The 17,178-nt window shown below is 38.6% G+C and overlaps 1 protein-coding gene across 3 annotated transcripts in view; it reads left to right on the forward strand.

The window, feature by feature from the left end:
* EPSTI1 (epithelial stromal interaction 1) overlaps positions 1 to 14,818 on the forward strand; it is a 48,736-nt gene extending 33,918 nt beyond the window's left edge. The window contains exons 8-12 of one of the 3 annotated variants that reach the window (XM_026034509.1): positions 3,310 to 3,393; positions 6,343 to 6,416; positions 7,932 to 8,037; positions 10,055 to 10,071; positions 14,386 to 14,818. In XM_026034509.1, coding sequence (XP_025890294.1) covers positions 3,310 to 3,393; positions 6,343 to 6,416; positions 7,932 to 8,034 — 261 coding nt within the window. In that variant the 3' untranslated portion in view covers positions 8,035 to 8,037; positions 10,055 to 10,071; positions 14,386 to 14,818. Of the gene's footprint in view, positions 1 to 3,309; positions 3,394 to 6,342; positions 6,417 to 7,931; positions 8,038 to 10,054; positions 10,072 to 12,794; positions 12,809 to 14,385 lie in introns of those variants that run through there. The other 2 variants (XM_026034510.1, XM_026034507.1) reach the window with 2 other exon arrangements.
* Positions 14,819 to 17,178: the final 2,360 nt, after the last annotated feature.

Here is a 17,178-nt window from a genome sequence, read left to right on the forward strand (position 1 = left end):
CAGAATATTTCAGAATATTTCAGGTTGGAAGGGACCTCTACAGATCATCTAGTCCAACCTTCCTGCTCAAGCAGGCACACCTAGAGCATGTGGCACAGGGTGGCATCCAGGCGGGTTTTGAAGACCTCCAGAGAAGGAGACTCCACAACCTCCCTGGGCAGCCTGTTCCACTGCTCTGTCACCCTAACAGTAAAGAAGTTCCTCCTCACCTGGMGACGGAACTTCTTGTGYTTCAGCTTGTGGCCATTACCCCTCGTCCTATCGCTGGCCACCAGTGAGAACAGCCTGTCCCCTTCCGCCCTGCATTCTCCCTTCCTGAACTTATACATATTAATCATATCCCCTCTGAGCCGTCTCTTCTCCAGAGAAAACAGGCCCAGCTCGCTCAGCCTCTCTTCATACGAGAGATGTTCCATACCCTTAATCATCCTGGTTGCCCTTCTCTGGACCCTCTCCAGAAGCTCCACGTCCTTCCTATACTGGGGAGCCCAGAACTGCACACAGTACTCCAGGTGCGGCCTCACCAGAGCTGAGTAGAGGGGCAGAATCACCTCCCTTGACCTGCTGGCAACGCTCCTCCTGATGCAGGCCAGGATGCCATTGGCCTTCTTGGCCACGAGGGCACACTGCTCACTCATGGTTAACTTAGTGTCAACCAGGACTCCCAGGTCCCTCTCCGTGGAGGTGCTTTCCAGCAGGTCCACCCCTAATCTGTACTGATGCCTGGGGTTATTCCTCCCCAGGTGCAGGACCCTACACTTGTCCTTATTGAACCTCATGAGGTTCCTCTCTGCCCAACTCTCCAGCCTGTAGTATCACAATATATGGAGCTCTCTCTTGCTGTAGTATCTCTTCCTGTGTCTCAGCTATCTGAAAGGAGGAGATGCTGAACGCAGATTCCTTTTCCCTTTGCTTCCTTGGGTCATATTGAGGCTTTGAATAAGATAAATCCTAGTGATAATGTAGGCAGATGTACAAGGTCACCAAACTCTGCAAAGCAGGACTGGCCCACTGAAGTGTAAGAGTCTTTTTGTAGTGGTGAAGAGACCAGCCATGTGCAGTACTATGAGAAGAGAGGAAAAAGAAGTCTGGAAATCCCTGGTGCTTCCCTGTGAGGCACCCTGAACAATGGGGAGCTGGTCCATTGTTGCTGGCAGACTCTTCTCCTTGGCCTTTCTCAGGGCGTTGAGATAAGTGAGTGCATGTCCTCAGGACTGACTTGCACATCAGGACTTTAGTGCTGTGGCCCCATATCTGTGCAGAAGGATGCCTACAAGAACACTGGATTTTATTTTTTATTTTTTATTTTTTATTTTTTATTTTTTATTTTATTTTTTATTTTTTATTTTTTATTTTTTATTTTTTATTTTTTATTTTTTATTTTTTATTTTTTATTTTTTATTTTTTATTTTTTATTTTTTATTTTTATTTTTTATTTTTTATTTTTTATGCCAAGCAGGCATCCTGCTTTTCCAACTGTACCCTTCTCATTGCATTTTTAGTTTTTTTCTTAATAAAGTTCATCTTCAGCTTAAACAATACCCAGCCAGATAAAATACGCAGGTTTTTGTAGTGTTCTTTATTGATATCAGTTGATGTTGCATGCCTGTTGTGTGACAGCATTTGAATACCTTTGAGACTCAATTTATCACTCGCTTATAATGCAGCAAAGCAGTTAGCAAAATGTCTTTCCAGGCAATTTGGATGAAGCACAATTTGTTGCCATACTCACAGCCTCTGTACTCTACAAAAGGGCACCTAACCCTTGAGTGAAGCACATTCCAGTGATTTGTTACCCAGATAGAATTGGCATAATATCAAATCACTTAACCTGTGGGGAAACTCATACTCTAATTTTAATATGATATTGGACTCACCCCTTGTTTAGAGTAACTGAAACATTCAGCATCAATTTGTCCAAGAAGTGCCTGTCAAGTGTTTTATACCTTATTCAGATCATATAAATTTATATATATCTTTTTTTAATGTTCTAAAACAAGCTCTTGGAGGCAATGTCATTTTGACTGTGGTGCTTGGGTTTTTTGTTTTTGGGTTTTTTTTTTTTTTTTTTTTTGTTTTTTTTTTTTTTGCTTTTTCTCCATGCCCATTGTTCCTTTGATTTTGGTACTCATTTAGCGCACCTTGTTCAAATATCACTGTCAAGTACTTAAATGCATGTGGAAAAAAAAAGCCTCCTTTTGAGTAATTTCATGTCACTGGTGACTTTTTTTGGCCCACTTCTTTCATCAAGTTCATAATTAATTTTAATCCTGTCTTTTTGTCTTCCAACTTGATTAACATACACGCCACACAATCCTCCAAGCCATTACTGAGAGTAATGAATAATATTGGACCCAGAATGAGTCTCCCTGGACACATGTAACAACTCCTCCCAGCTCAAAATTGAGCTATTAATAATGGCTTTCTCTGTTCAGCCCTTTTAGCAGATTATGTGCCTGTCGTTTTAATGGTGTCATTCTGAACCACATATATCAAGTTTGAAGAACATTGTGTAGACCTGCATCAAATCCCTTGCTGAACTCAATCTGTGTGCAGCTAGGCCTGCATACTTTTCATGTTAAGCAACAGTGGTTTATCACTCAGTCCCTGCCCAAAGACTTTGTAATTTAAGGACCGAAGGACTTGATCCTAGTCTAGAACTTTGCAAGCAGCTACAATTTCAGAGAGACTTGGGTTAGCTATTGCAGGGAACTGTTGGTTATTGCAGGGAACTGCTGCACAGTCGTGTATCCTATTTGTGATTTACACAAATAAGATTTGTGATTTACTTCACGTTTTCATTTCTCTTAGTTGCCCTTCAAAAACAAGCAGGGTCTCTTGACTTAGGAAGGATCTTAGGAGGATCTCTCTCTTCTTCCACATACCACTTTTCTGTACTGACATGGGAAATACTCCTCGATTACCCTTTTATTAGGCTTCCTTTCTGCTTTGTTATTCTGGTAATATTTCCAGACCTTTTCTTCCCAAAACTCCCCATCTCATTATCACATATGCCAATAGGATATTTAAGGAGTTTATATACTTGTCAATTGGATGAGCAAGACGAGCAATAGCAGGTGCACTGGGTGGTTTATTGTAATGTGCCAATGGACATTTAGCTCAAATTATTTTTTTAAAATACTTCCACCTTATATTAGTGTGAAGACTTGAATTTTCTTAAGTGACCAGAATCCATCAACCATTTCTGTTGTGTTAATTGCTCTTATAATGATTTGGGGGCGAGATTTGGGATTTTGGTGAGGTCTCCTCTCCCTGTCAATATGTTTTATATTCTCTGTTGAACAACAGACTAGAAGCCATACTTACAAGCAAGCTCTTCGAGAGGATGAAAACAGAAGATTAGAGGAGATGAAGCAAGAGCAACGGAGAAAGGTGATTGTACGTTAGCAGTTTGCATATTGTATCATTTTTGCATGCTGTGAAACCAATTAAATGCATTGATTATTGTAGCCTAAGCACAGAACTTATCTTCAGGGAAAGTGATTGGGTTGTTGTTCTCAAATATTGTAAGAGAGATGAGCCACACTATAAGATTTGGGTGTACAGTGAATTATCTTCTGAGTTCATGGTTATTTGCATCTAGAAGACAAGTTTCTACTTGTCTCCCCATTTGAGCCATTGTGCAGGGTGTTTTCTGGATCATGATTGCACAATTTCAGACTCTAAGGAAACCAATTTCCTCTCTTTCAGGCAGAAGGATCTTACTGAGATATTCATGATTATCCATTTTTAGACAACCAAGGCCTGTGCACCTTGCCTTTTAAAATAAGTGTGCAGAAGCACTCAGATTTACTGTTCACTGTCATCTTCAGTGTTTAGTTGGTTTATTAACCGAATAAACCAAGAATTCAGAGTAGTCTAAAAGCAGGTATGCCATAACTACAAGTGAGAAATCCACCTTCTGCATATGCAAGACATGGTCTGAAATGCATCCTAGCCCATCCAGTCTCTTTAGGATCATTTTGGGTACTATGAACATGTGGAATCTCCACAAGGCTGTAACCTCATGCTAAACTCACTCTCTCACCTGCATGCTAAACTCACTCTCTCACCTGCAGTTCAAAATGTGCAAGTATGAGAAGGACAACGTTAAATGCAAATCTCTGAAGAAACATTGGCAAATACTAAGCATCTAGTTAACCCTGTGCTGTTGTTCATATCCAAGTTAATGCTAAACTGCTTCCACAGAAGTAGATGTTTTGGTAACTCAACAAATCCCATAGAATGCATTTCTAATAGAGCTGGAGAAGTGACTTGATCCCTTCACAGGTGCTTTTCATTAAGTGCTGACAATAATTGTGTTCTTTAAATAGTATTTTAGTTACTAGAATGCTAGAAGCAAAAAGAAAAGAAAGAAGCAAATAAATAAATGAACACACAGCCTTAACTGAGAGTGAATTTTAACTGTTTTGTTAGGTGTGTAACTACCCCCTGGAACAATACACAAGAAAAATCCTTCAGAGCTAGCCATGGGGGTCTGCAACTGCTGCATTGAGCATATGTTCTGCTATAGACAAAATAAATACAAGTGTGAATTAAACCGACCTCACAGAGCACAAGCATGCTAGGAGGAGGTAGAGCTGGGACTCTTTGCTGGTTAACATAGATTAAGGTGAAGGTGTTGACTGATTCCAAGACTGTTCTTTCTTTGTGTGCCATTCTAGAGTGCTCCTTCCCTCCGTATTTGCAGTTGCCTATTGCATAGATTAATGTACTGCTTACAAACCCACTGCAAATAATACATACTTTAAAAGCCGAATGATTGTCCCTAAGATTTATGTTGGGTTATTTCAAACTAATATGTATTAAAGTAACTGTAAATTGTCCTGTGTGCACCTTCTAGTACAATGTTGCTGTAAAATGCATAGGTATTGTCAGTTGAATTTTTTTAGACTAAGTTTTAGTATGTATAGTATGATTTAAAAATTTTCATTGCGCTTTAAACAGTGCATCATACACACACAATATATTTCAGAACATTACTCCGGGAGAGGACTCAGCATATTGGAAAGTCAGATACTGGATTTTAATTTTCAGGTTGAATAGTTATTTAAAACAGTGAAAATTAAGGTTGGCTTTTTATTTCTTAATCCTGTTTCTTCTTTTAAGGCTAGACAAATATTGATACACAACACATTTGCAGTTATTGATTTTTTTTTGCATACATTTATTGCACAGTTTTTATTTAATGTTCCAGATAAATTGATTTTTCTTTTTCTTTTGTGTTCGTAGTTTCATTCAGTCATTGAAGCTTTCTTTTATCAGACTGCGTAATTTAACTTTACTTTCTAGTCCTACTACTACTCAGTTGCTATGGAAAATGTGAAGGATGGGTCTTTTCTTATTTCTTTCCCCTCCCCCTTGCAAGTGAAATTCTCTTTGCAGAAAAATCTGCATCTTCAATTCTTGGGTGCATTTCAGGGAGTAAGAGACAAACAAGTAAGTACTCAGGCATAGCACAGTCATAAGCTGTGTTTCCTTAGCAGTCCAGCCTGAAAATGCAGAGGCAAACTCTCTTCTCCAGAGAAGTCCCTTTGAAGTTATTTATATACTGTAGTATTACATAATGTAAGGTTTGTAGTCTCCAATTCTAACATTTTTAGCTAGACAGGAGAAAAGAAATTCACATGTACAGCAAGGCCACTGAACATGGAGTGCGTGTGTGATCATTTTGTTATGGGTTCCGCACTGGAATAATGCTTTTGGAAGAGGCTTCCTGTCAAACTGATTTGGGAAAGCAGACAAAAGAGGAAAATACACAGTAGAGGTGCACCCTGAAATGCTTCACAGTGTTACGAGGCAAAGGACACATCTCCTTTGCACCTACCAAGGTCATGTTGGGCTGTGTTGGCTCGTGTGAAGGGCCTTAGGTAATCTTTGCCCCCCTGCCTGTGAGTTGGAGCAGGAGGAAGCTGAAGGTCTCAAGCTGAAGGCTTCACATGTTTCTCTGTCACAGAGCACAGCAAACTCTACCTCAAGGTACTGAGGGCATGAAGGAACAGCACGTGCAAAATAGAGACGTGGCTAGAGGGACAAACCTTGCATGTGGACTGGCATTGCCTTAAGTGTATGAATGCAGCTGTTTGAGTTGTTTTGGTTTCTACTTTTTAGACACAAATATATCTTATCTAGTGCAACCGTGAACAGAAAACTGAGCTCAATTTTTAATAAAGGGCTGTCATGTAAATGAAATGCTATTGAGGGAAGTTTTGTAAATACCACATTTTTCTCATTGATGTTAACACCATGTGAAATTAATTGGGTTCTTAACATAGACAAGTTAATTAAAAAGGTTTATTTTCTGATTTTTATCATTCCCAGGCTGAATTAATGGAAATTAAACAAAAGCAAGAGGAAGAAGCCCGAACAAGAGCACACCAAAATGAACAGAGGAGGTAGGATGCAAAAAAAAAAAAAAAAAAAAATAGAGAGAGAGAGAATGCACTTTAATTGAATTCCTCTCCTAGAAAGGGTCTCAAAATTGCAACCATCCAGGTATTATAAAACTGCTGCAATGAGGATTCTTGACCTAGACTCTAGTTCACCTTTTCCTTCATATAAGTCACAATATCCAGAATTACTGCAACTCACAGTATGCAATTTGACATAGACTGCCATTTTATTTATCCCTCAGCATTAAGCTGAAGTACTGAAAGCTAGCTGAATGAATACATACATACATATATATACACACACATATATATATATATGTATGTATACAAACATACTTTGTAATGGGCTCAAACACACTTTATAATGCACTACTTTGTCCATGCAACTTCTTCAGTGTCACAGAAGCTAACAGGCAGAGCTAAGCCTGAGTTTATATACTCACTCAGAGCTAACACTGAGTTTATACAGTTTATACAGAGATAAACTGCATTGTGGCAAAGCCTTCTATAGTTGCAGTGTTTTGTGTCTCGCTGGCGTGCCATGACCCTGTTTTGTGATTTTAATCTTATAGTTCTATCTACGTTCTTTTGAAACACAGCTATATTCTCTGCTTGGTTTTCAGCAAGTAAAAACCACCTCTCAGTCTCAACTATAAAAGCCCCATCACTGGGATGTGGGGAGGTTGTTATATATCATCGAAGTATTTAAGAAAAGAAGTAATTTTGAGAGCAATCACTCTTCATACTGTTTTCTATTTTTCTTTCCAGCAAATATATTGAAATAATTAGCTATAGAATTAATGAAATATTTTAGACTAAGTCCATCTCTGTTTCCCTAGATAGAAATAAAGTTTAGAAACCTGCAATCTCTCATTTTGCATCCTTTTTGAGAGAAATCATGTAAAACATGACTGTCATTTCTAAACCTATGTGTCAGGCCTAGGTATAAATGAGAGGGAAGAAGATGCAACCTTCAGCCAGTTTGAAAATAATTAAAACAGACTGAGGGGAAAGTGTATTTATGTGTTCCAGATTGATAAAGCCATACAAGAAAATGCTAGAGGTTCTGAACTGAAGGGCAGGGAAAATTGACAACTGCACAACTTCTCTATTAGTAATGAACTTAAGTGGCTTTTTCATTGGCATTAGGAAATCAGTACTTTAGAAGCTGTCCTTGTGTACTGCAAGCTGAAAGGCTACTTAAGGTGAATTGTCTAAATAGCCCAACTCACTGTGAATGTGGGTGCTGTGCACGTAGACTTTCTACTGAGGATTTAGATGCATTTCTCACAGCAGCCACGAGATGCTTTTTAATCATAAAAGATTGATCACAAGGTAGGAATAAACCTCAAGAACTGAAAATGAAATCCACCCTGTCTTATGCCGTTCTTTAGTTATTCAGCACAGACTTGAAAGGCAGTGAAGTGTATGTTTAACTGAGAATAGGGAAAGCCACTCACAGAGGTTTCAATCTCCCAAATTTGTGAACTCCTCAGCTACCATTTCATTGTTTTTAAGGGTAAACAATGCTTTCCTGGACCGACTACAGAACAAAACGCAAGCTAATAGCATCTGCCAACCTGAATATCCGAGGAGTCAGAACTACTACAGTAACAACTAATGGGTAAGTTTATGGATCTAGAACATGAAAGCAATAGGATTTCTTTTAAAGGTCATTTTTCCCTGGATACTGCTCTGTAGATGTGTTTGTTTAGTCTGTTCATTAAACTTACATTCCTTTCTTGTTGCCTATGCTCTTAAAAAAATCTGTCCTTAAATGTATGCTATTTGTATGGGGGAGGAATTAAGAATTTCCCTTACAGAAGAAGCATATTGATTTCCATGCAAGATGCTGTATCCAAGTTCCTTTCTTAACTTTGGAACAAGAATCATCAAATCTTAAGGAGTTCTTTTTTTCTTTTTCTTTTAAATGAGAGATGCTTGGAAATGCTATAAACATTTTAATATGATACTGAAATTGGATGGGAGGAAAAATATGAAAGATACAGCTGTTCATTTTTTTTTTCCCCATATAAAGTTGTAGCAAGGAAAATCCAACTGCATCCATTTAAATCCATTTAAAATATACAGTACTTAGAAGGTTTCTCTGAAGAAAAGGTATCTTAACTCTAGCTTATTAAATATTCAGTCCTAGATACTAGATTTTCTCCACTGTTTTAATGAGGCGTAAGTGTGATTGTTGTTACTTGGAATTGCATTCTTCAGTGATTCAAAAACATTTTGTAGTATTTCCACTGTGGAAATTTCCATTAGGGTGAAACTGCATTACTGGGAGGACAGTAGTGCAGAAATGGAAGCCTTAAGAGGACTGAAAAGCAAAGATATGCAAGTCTAATAATGCAGTGAATGTTTCAGAGTAGAGTAGTGGAAACCAAATGAATTTTGAGGTGGACTAGTTTAATTATTCTGGCCATTTGAGGCCCATCCTGAACCTGTATAAATCTGCTTAATTACATGTGAAAGTAGCCCTGTCTAATCCATGTGTTGGTAGACATTCACAGGAGTGTGGATTTGTATCTTGGCAGGTGAATGACAAGAGAACTGCAGTTCAGGTTCCTACTAAGTCCTGAACCTAAAAGGCATGTCAGAAATGCAAGTATTTGTTATTGCTGGAGTTTTCTAGGCACTCTGGATAGAGATTCTTTTAATCACTACAAACTTCAGGCAAGCTCTGTTGACCTGCCAGCTAATGACCCATAGGGTTGGGTGGTAGTTACTGGGTGAACTAGTTCACTAGGGCCCTTACCAGCAAGTCTTGCACGATGGCAAGCCAGACAGTCCAGGAGTTACTGGAAGTCAAGCTTGTGATATCCAGGCTAGTGAGGGAGTGAGTTAAGAGTGTTCTCTGGCAGATCTATGACAGATCTGAAAAGGTGTCTGTAGACAGCAGTAATGCAGACCTTGGGTAGGGCAGAGCCAACTTTTGCCTAGTCAGGGACAAAAGGTAAAAATCTTCTGAATGGAAACTGGTAATTAGACCAGTAAGGGCAGCATTGTTCTTTATATTTCGTTTATGTCTTTTATCCCAATCCGTAAACCACTTCCTGAGAAAACCAAAAAGGAAGTCTATCAGAGAGCAGGATCCCAAATATCTCAAACTGCCATGCATCCACTGCCATGACTGGGAACTTGGCTGTCATCTGTGGTGGAAGTGGAGCTTTTCCTATGGTCAGATCCCATAGGTTGTCTTCTATACAGCACTTGTTTGTACCACCAAATGCATATACTGAACCCAGACACAATTTCAGTAATAGACAGCTCTATGATGTACACAACCAATATATCATTTTTTAATAAAGTAAGAATGCACTGATACAATTGCAACAAAACCCTCTGAGTAGGAGTAGTGATAAATTTCCCACTCTGGGTGTTTACTTAATAGTTCCCAAGGAACTTGCCTGCTGTTGGATAATGCTAGTTTATCTGCTTTTCATGTAAAATAAGGCTAAGCAAAACAAAAAAAGACTGAAGTATGAAAGAATATGTCACCACTGAAAGGAGTTAAAGATGAGTATTTGTAGCAAGAGCAAGAGAGAAAAGTCTCTTGCCAAAGATAGCTTTGAGGCTGCAATCTCAGTGTCTTTGAGTATATCCGAATTCTTCCTTGTGTTTTTGAACAGGAAGACTTGACCTCCAGGTGAGCCATAGAAGTTATGTAGTCAGCAGCACAATCTATAACATTGAAGAGGGTTTAATGGGAGCAGGTCAGACTATCCACCAAGATTAAAAGGAATGAAACGAGTTCCTGAAGTTACAACCTGCAAGTGTTTGGAGTTTGCATCTTCTGTGCAACAGCATTGAAGAGGAAGTATCTGTTGCTGTTTGTTTTTTATTTGTTTGTTTTCTGGTTCAACTCTTGCATCACAATGACTCTACATGTGTAGAAAATGGTGCTGTGCTATCCATACGCCTCCTGTATTTTTTTACAGTCTGCTTTCCTAAAGAAATGAAGTTTTCTCCATCACGCTGTAAGGATTTTCAGCCTTCTGACCAATCTTTGCTGGAGTTGAAGGGGTATATGAGCCTTAAAGATAATTAGGCTTTGTGAAAAGCAGTGGCTGGAGGAGGGAGGTGGATTTATTGTTTGGGTTTGGGGAACAAGGAGAAGACTAGTTATGCTGCCCATGATTTTGTCCCCTGATTGATAGGAAATGAGGTCTTAAAAGCTCTGCCTTCCAGACATTGTGTGTTTTATTAGGAATATTTATATGCTGTTATTTCAAGAAGTATCTTAATGGAAGTAATCTTGTCTGCATTTTTTGGTTATAAATGCCAGGGTGCTCTCTGGGTGGTTGTCATTTGCTTTTTCTAATGGGAAGACAATTTAATAAATTTCCACTTCTCTCTCAGAGCTACGGCACCCTAGAGATAGACAAGAGTCTGATTATAGGCTACATGGAAAACTTTGATGTCCCCTGTGCTGCCATTGTCTTAAACTCCTAAATGGTTTACACTTATGTTTAAATAATATATATATATGTGTGTGTGTGTGTATATATATATATATAAATAAAAATTTCGATATCGAAGTTTGGCCAGTGGGGCAATGGGGTTTAATCCTCACGTAAGTGCAGCCTATAACTGAGATGATTTCTGTTCACTGTAGTGCAACAAGTTATTAGTTTTGTTTAAATATAAAAATACTTCTACTTTTATGAAAGAACAATTTTATTAACAGTTAAGCACTTTTATATTTGCTCCCTTGTGAGATTTGCCCATACTGTAGTACTGAGGGATTTGCAGCAAAGTGCAAATATATAGCAAGCTAATAGAAGAATCCTTGGCTGAGTTTTGGGGATTTGTATTTGTGTGTGTATTTGGGTTTTTTGTTATCTATATATCCATATAGATAAATATGGAAATCCAGTATTGACAAGGCCCCTTTTGTTTATTCTATTAATAGAGAAAAGGTCATATGGCAAATAGCTAGAATTTATGTGTCGAATCCTCTTTAATGAAATACTAGTTTCCTTGTTGCAACGCCGAGCTGTAATCAAGCTGCAGTGGAGAAGGCAAGATGACATATTGCACCTTCTCGGCTCAATGTCTCCACTACAGCGTGTCGGGCATAAGAATGAGGAGGGCTCTTTCACGTGCTGACTCTGCTCTTCCAGGTGATGCATAATTCTAGATATTTAGAGGAGGAAACAACCTGTGGCCTGAACACACAGGTGCGGAGTGACAGGAAACCACATTCGTCCTTCCCACATATAGATCGACAACTCGGTGGATACTAAATAAAACTGTTTTAAACACGGTGAGGGGATTAGCACGTGGTTTAGCTATTGTAGTGTGCTGCATTAGAGTGTGCCTCTGGAGTCTGTCAACACTGGATTTATATTATTTGCTTACGGTTTGATAGAGAACATGTCGTGAATTTTCCTGGTGTACAACAAAGGAAAATGATACCTCAGAATTATGAAGTGGGAAGGCCAACGTGTATATCACAGTCTTCCATATATAATTAGACTTAAATGGCTATGTTAGTGAGCTTTGGCAAGTATGGGGTTGCACTGAAAATGCTGCTTTCACAGCACAAACAAAAACCTTTTCATTTAAACTGGGAGCACTGTAAATGGAATATTTATATAAGAAGCCCCTTGATTGCAGTCCACTGTGGTTATTCTTAGCAAAGAACATGTCTTGCTAATCTAGCTTTAACCTGATCAGTCTAGGTACGATCTGTATTGGAAAGGATATTTTTTTTTCTTTTATTGTGAGTAAAGTGCTAGTCTTTCCTGCCAGAATGATGAAGGAAAATTTAATAAATAAATAAACCCCACTCCACAGGATATCAATATCATGAAATTAGCATTGATATAGGGACCAAAATTGAGTGGGTCCTGACATGCTGTAGCTGACTTTAATAACTTACCTTTGAAAAGCCAGTCAAACAGCATATGCAGATGTGCTCTGCCTGGCTTGACTTTGAGCTCAGTCATTGTTTCCTTTTGAATGTCTCACTTTAAAAGAGAATAGTTGGGAGCCTGGGGAGGAAGGGAAGAAACCTTTTATTCCTTCCGTTTGTGTGAGATCAAGAAGGGATTGAGGCATCTGAAGGTATTTGCTGTGCTTTTGGATTGCCTCTTTTCAGCAAAACCAGGATATACTTATCTGTTTTCATATATCCCTCTATTGACATTCAGTTCAAATGCGAGAAATACTTATTACTGTAACTGGAATTTAGCAGAAGGGTTTAATTATTTAGGTGGACTTTGAAAAGGCAGAAAAGGCACCAAATAATTAAGAAACAAAATCCACCTAAGTGGATAGCAATAATTGTGTAAATACGTTGTTGTAAATCTGTTTGTATTGTAATAAGGTAGTCATTTTTTCCTTTTTTTTTTTTTAATCTGGGAGTCAAACTATTTGGGGACAAAAGACCGGTGTTGTCCAAAGGTAAGAATAATAAATTTTAGTTGTTTCTGGTGTCAGTAATGGTGTTAATTTAACTTCATATTTGATATTTCCTTATGATAGGTTATGTGGGTTTATCCTCAAGTAATATGAAAGAGATAACTGTGTCAGTGCACATAGACTAATATATACTAATTCTGAAACCAGCCCTTGCCAAGTGGCCCTGTTCATTTCTGGATCTTTGAAGGGTAAAATCACTACAACCATGTTCTCTCAACGAACAACTGCAAAATGTGTGTGCTTCTATCAGAGGAAGAGCTGATGCTGCTGGAAGCATCTGCTCCAGGTGTAGTGATGCTGATGCTGAAACCTCCGTACAGTTGCATTCACTTTTCCAGTCTTAGGCCAAAAAACAGGGCAGCTGAGGAAAGCAGCTGGCAGTGCAGGACTTGTTTGTGCAACTTCCAGTGGTTGTAAGTGAAATAAACCGATTCTGTTCTGGGCTGCATTTGTCTGCCTATTTCTCATGGGAGAAAAAAACAGAAACTGTTCATATCAGTCGGGTCTGGTGGTCAAACACCAGGCCTGAGAGACAGAAATCAAGCCTCCTGTTTTCAAATGACCTTTTCATAAGCTTCACTGCTCTGCCGTCCTTTTCTCAAATGGGTTCCCTACCCCAATTCCCAGTTCTCATTTTAAAACTTTTGCAGAGCCCTTTCCTTTGTGGCTCCTGGAATTTTGAAGCAAATGCCGGGTCCTGACATGCACTACTATTGCCTTAGGACATGGCTTTGACAGAACTCATTTTTTAAAAGCTAGAATGTTATAAAGAGGAAATGGAGGGAGGGGAGAAGGTTAAAAACCAATCTTCCTTTTAGCTCTTCTCCTACAGATTGAGATACTCTCAATTTCTCATGCCTCTCTTTCTTCCCAGCTTTCTGTTCCAGTAGTTGTTATTAGTGAATATTTTTGCAGCAGATTTGTATTCTAAAGATGGGATTCAAATGATGATGTTGGCCTCTCATGAACTGTCCCTTCACTTTTAGGAGCAGTAAGGTGTTATTAAAAATTAACTTAAAGTCACCAGACAGACAGTGAATAGACAAAGACAACTTCCCATGGGGAAAGAAATGGCCGTCTTGTGCAGCACGCAATCCTGCTAGGTTTTGTAAATCTGGGGCAGTAGAAGGAGCTTCAGCTCCCAGGATTTCTTTGTTTGCTTTGTGTTGTTGTTTTTTGGCAATATTTACAACATCAATGGTATATTTACATATGAAGTGTATGAGTTGTGGATGGTTTTGCTTTTTCATGCTTTGTTTTGCTGTTGGTTTGAAAGCACATTTCAGCTTGCTACATTAATGTATTGTTCAAAGAGTTATTAATATGTCTGCAGATAATTAGAATTTTGTGAATCAAATTTACAAGAAGATAGAAATCCTTTCATGAGTGCTTTACATAATTAAATGTTTAAACCTGTCGGAAGAAAAGGGGAGAGTTTATTTTCCAGCGGACTTAATCCTGGAGCAGCGTGACTTTGATTTTTGTTTTGCTGTAAAAGATTATTTTGAATTCTGTTCTCTTCCTCTTGTTGCAGGGTATTGGAGGAATATTCACTTTTATCCGGCCTTGGCCAAACAACCTTGTAAAAGCTTCAAGCAAACTCTCTTCTGTCATGGCGTTCATTTATTTTCTTCCTTACCCTGTCTTCAACTCCACACCCACTTCACGAGCAATCTGCAGAGGCTGGTTCTAGCTGTCATTATTCACGTGTATCACATGCAGCTGATTATAAAAGTCTTATTTAATTTTTAATAAACAAATGTCTCATTTTCATAAATGTTTTGCCTCATACAGAAAGCAATTATCGCAGTTATTGGGATCTCAGAGAGAGGAAAAAAATAATAAAGCGCCCACAGAAACTGCAGGAATATCAATGTGTACGTTTTGTTCTGTACCCAGGCAAAAACTTCTCAGAGACTTAAACTGAAGTAGCTTATGAGTAGGGAGGAGGAGAGAGAATGCAGTTGTTTTTATTCATGCTGTTGTTTATGAACTACTGTATTTATACACATGGCTTCTTCTTGAGCATTTGCTGCTGTATTGTTGATAGAATCTTTCAAATGTTTTTTAAATGGTACAATATCCATGGGAGAAATAAAACTAAATGTTTTTTGATGTTATTTCGTCTTCTTTCCTTTTTCTATGATAGAACAGTTTTTCCCTTTTACCTGTATTACCTGCAACTTCTGTCACAGAAGTGGGCAACACTATTGCAAGTTTGGCTTTAGATTCTTGCTTTTTTTCCCCTGTATTTTCATGGAATTGAGATCATATATCCCTGTTTTTGCAAAGAACAACATGTTGATGCTTTCCGAGAGTCAGATGTACAACCTAAATATGCCTAATGAAAAAGGAAGATGTGCAGCACGTGGTGCATAAGCCATGCAGATAAAACAAATCTTCTGCATTTACAAGTATATTGTAGGCAACGTTAAAGACTTCCTGTACAGTTTTTCCTGTCCACAGGTGTGCCAAGGTATTTTTTGACCAGTATTTTCTTGGTACAATATGACTATATTCATAAAAGATGACTTGAAGGGTGGGTGGGATGTATGTATGTGCATGCAAGTGTATTTTAAAGAAAATGTCTTTTCTTTAATCAGGTCCTCTTGTACTAAGGCTTGCAAGTGGTTGTTTTGAAGCAGCTTTTCCACATTGGGAATTCCGTACTCCTAAGTCCTCCTGAGGAGGCTGAGTGAGAGGGGAAGTCACCATGGCCACTGGCAAGTTAAAATGCAGTATGATCATGTTGCTGTGTGGAAAGGAGGGGAGAGAGAGAGAGAAAAAAAAATCTTACTAACTTGCTGTTTTCATATTCAGGAACAGTGATGGCAAATCACCTTGGATAACCTCTTCCATTAAGCTTGTCTACTTTCTTTTGGCTGTCTTCAAAGATGAAACTTCATCGCAGCCTTCAGAGTGCTTTCTGTTATCCAGCATTTCAATCTCTTATTTGAAATGCTTTCCACAGCGTTTAGCTATTTCAATCATTGACTATTCCAGCCTTTTATAATGGCAAAGTGTCTAGATTTTCCCTGTGCTATCTTCCTGAGCAGAACAAACAACTCTATATGAACAGTGGCTGGGCAATGTCTTTGACAGCCATGGCCTGCAATGGAGATGATAAGAGGTTACATGCATATGAGAACTGATGTTATGAGGATATCTAGAAATAGCTTTTCTTACCCTGTTGCAAGCCTTCGGTATCTCAAAATTACCCCCTTCCCCTAAGAACACCTTGCCAAGACTTTCAAGTTACTACTCTTTTACTTTAGATAGTAGACATCATTTTAAAGGAGTTATAATGAAATGGACTTGCTGTAGACTGGAAGCAGGCTTCATTATCAATCAACAGTTTAGAAACTAATAGCTTTTACTATCTACCTGTTGCAGTGAAGCTTTGAGGAAAGTTTTTAAATGTAAATAGTTCTCCTCTGGCTATAAACTTGCACAACCAAAATTAATTATCTGTTATGCAGTGATATGAAAAGAAATCTTATTTATGTGAAAGTAACAACTTCGGTGATTTTGAGACTAAAGTTGAGACCATCATCATGCATTGATGATGTTGGTAGTGTTTCAGAAACATATATTGCTAATAGGATTAGTATAGAGTTAGGATTTAGAATAGGAACCACCCTAGCTTTATCTGTGTTGATACCAATTTGTGTCAGCAGAATGGCTAAACCATTAGAATCCAGCTATTTTGAATTTCAGTTTGAATTGACAGCACAATTCCTGTCTAGATTTTTTGGACCATCTAAGTCAGGAAATGCCTTCCTCGGAAGAAATGCAGTATTCATTTAAGGAATTTACAGTATTGATGTATGGAGCAAATCCATGTCTCCCACCTTGAAGAATACCTCACCTGTCAGGCTCTTAATGGTGGGACTCATCAGTGATGCTCTGATGGCTTTTTTACACACCCCCTGCTCTATGCTAAAGGACGAAGTTCTCTGGGAAATGAAAAGGGGCATGTCAGTATAGCCAAGAGCTGGGTGAAAGGGTGGTGAATGTGTATGATGTGGCTCTTCCTGCTCTGTCCATCCCATGCAGTGCCCGAGTCTGCCCTCTCCCATGCTCACTTGCTCTTTCACTCACCTCCAGGTGCTTGTTTTCTATAGTCCTTCTCCTAAAGAATATACTCTTTCCCATTGAAATCCTTCTCGTTCCCTCTGTTATGCAATTCCTTCTTTCTGTTCAGTCGTACCACCTTTCTAACTAAATATTTCTGTCTCTCTCTCTCACCGAGTTGAATCAGATGCCTGTAATTTATAAATTATTTCTGGTATTCTTGGTCCAGTCAAAGGATTGACTCTCCAAGACA

Source organism: Nothoprocta perdicaria, unplaced genomic scaffold (genome assembly GCF_003342845.1).
Source record: "Nothoprocta perdicaria isolate Ctin4 unplaced genomic scaffold, notPer1 scaffold_145, whole genome shotgun sequence".
Lineage (NCBI taxonomy): Eukaryota > Metazoa > Chordata > Aves > Tinamiformes > Tinamidae > Nothoprocta > Nothoprocta perdicaria.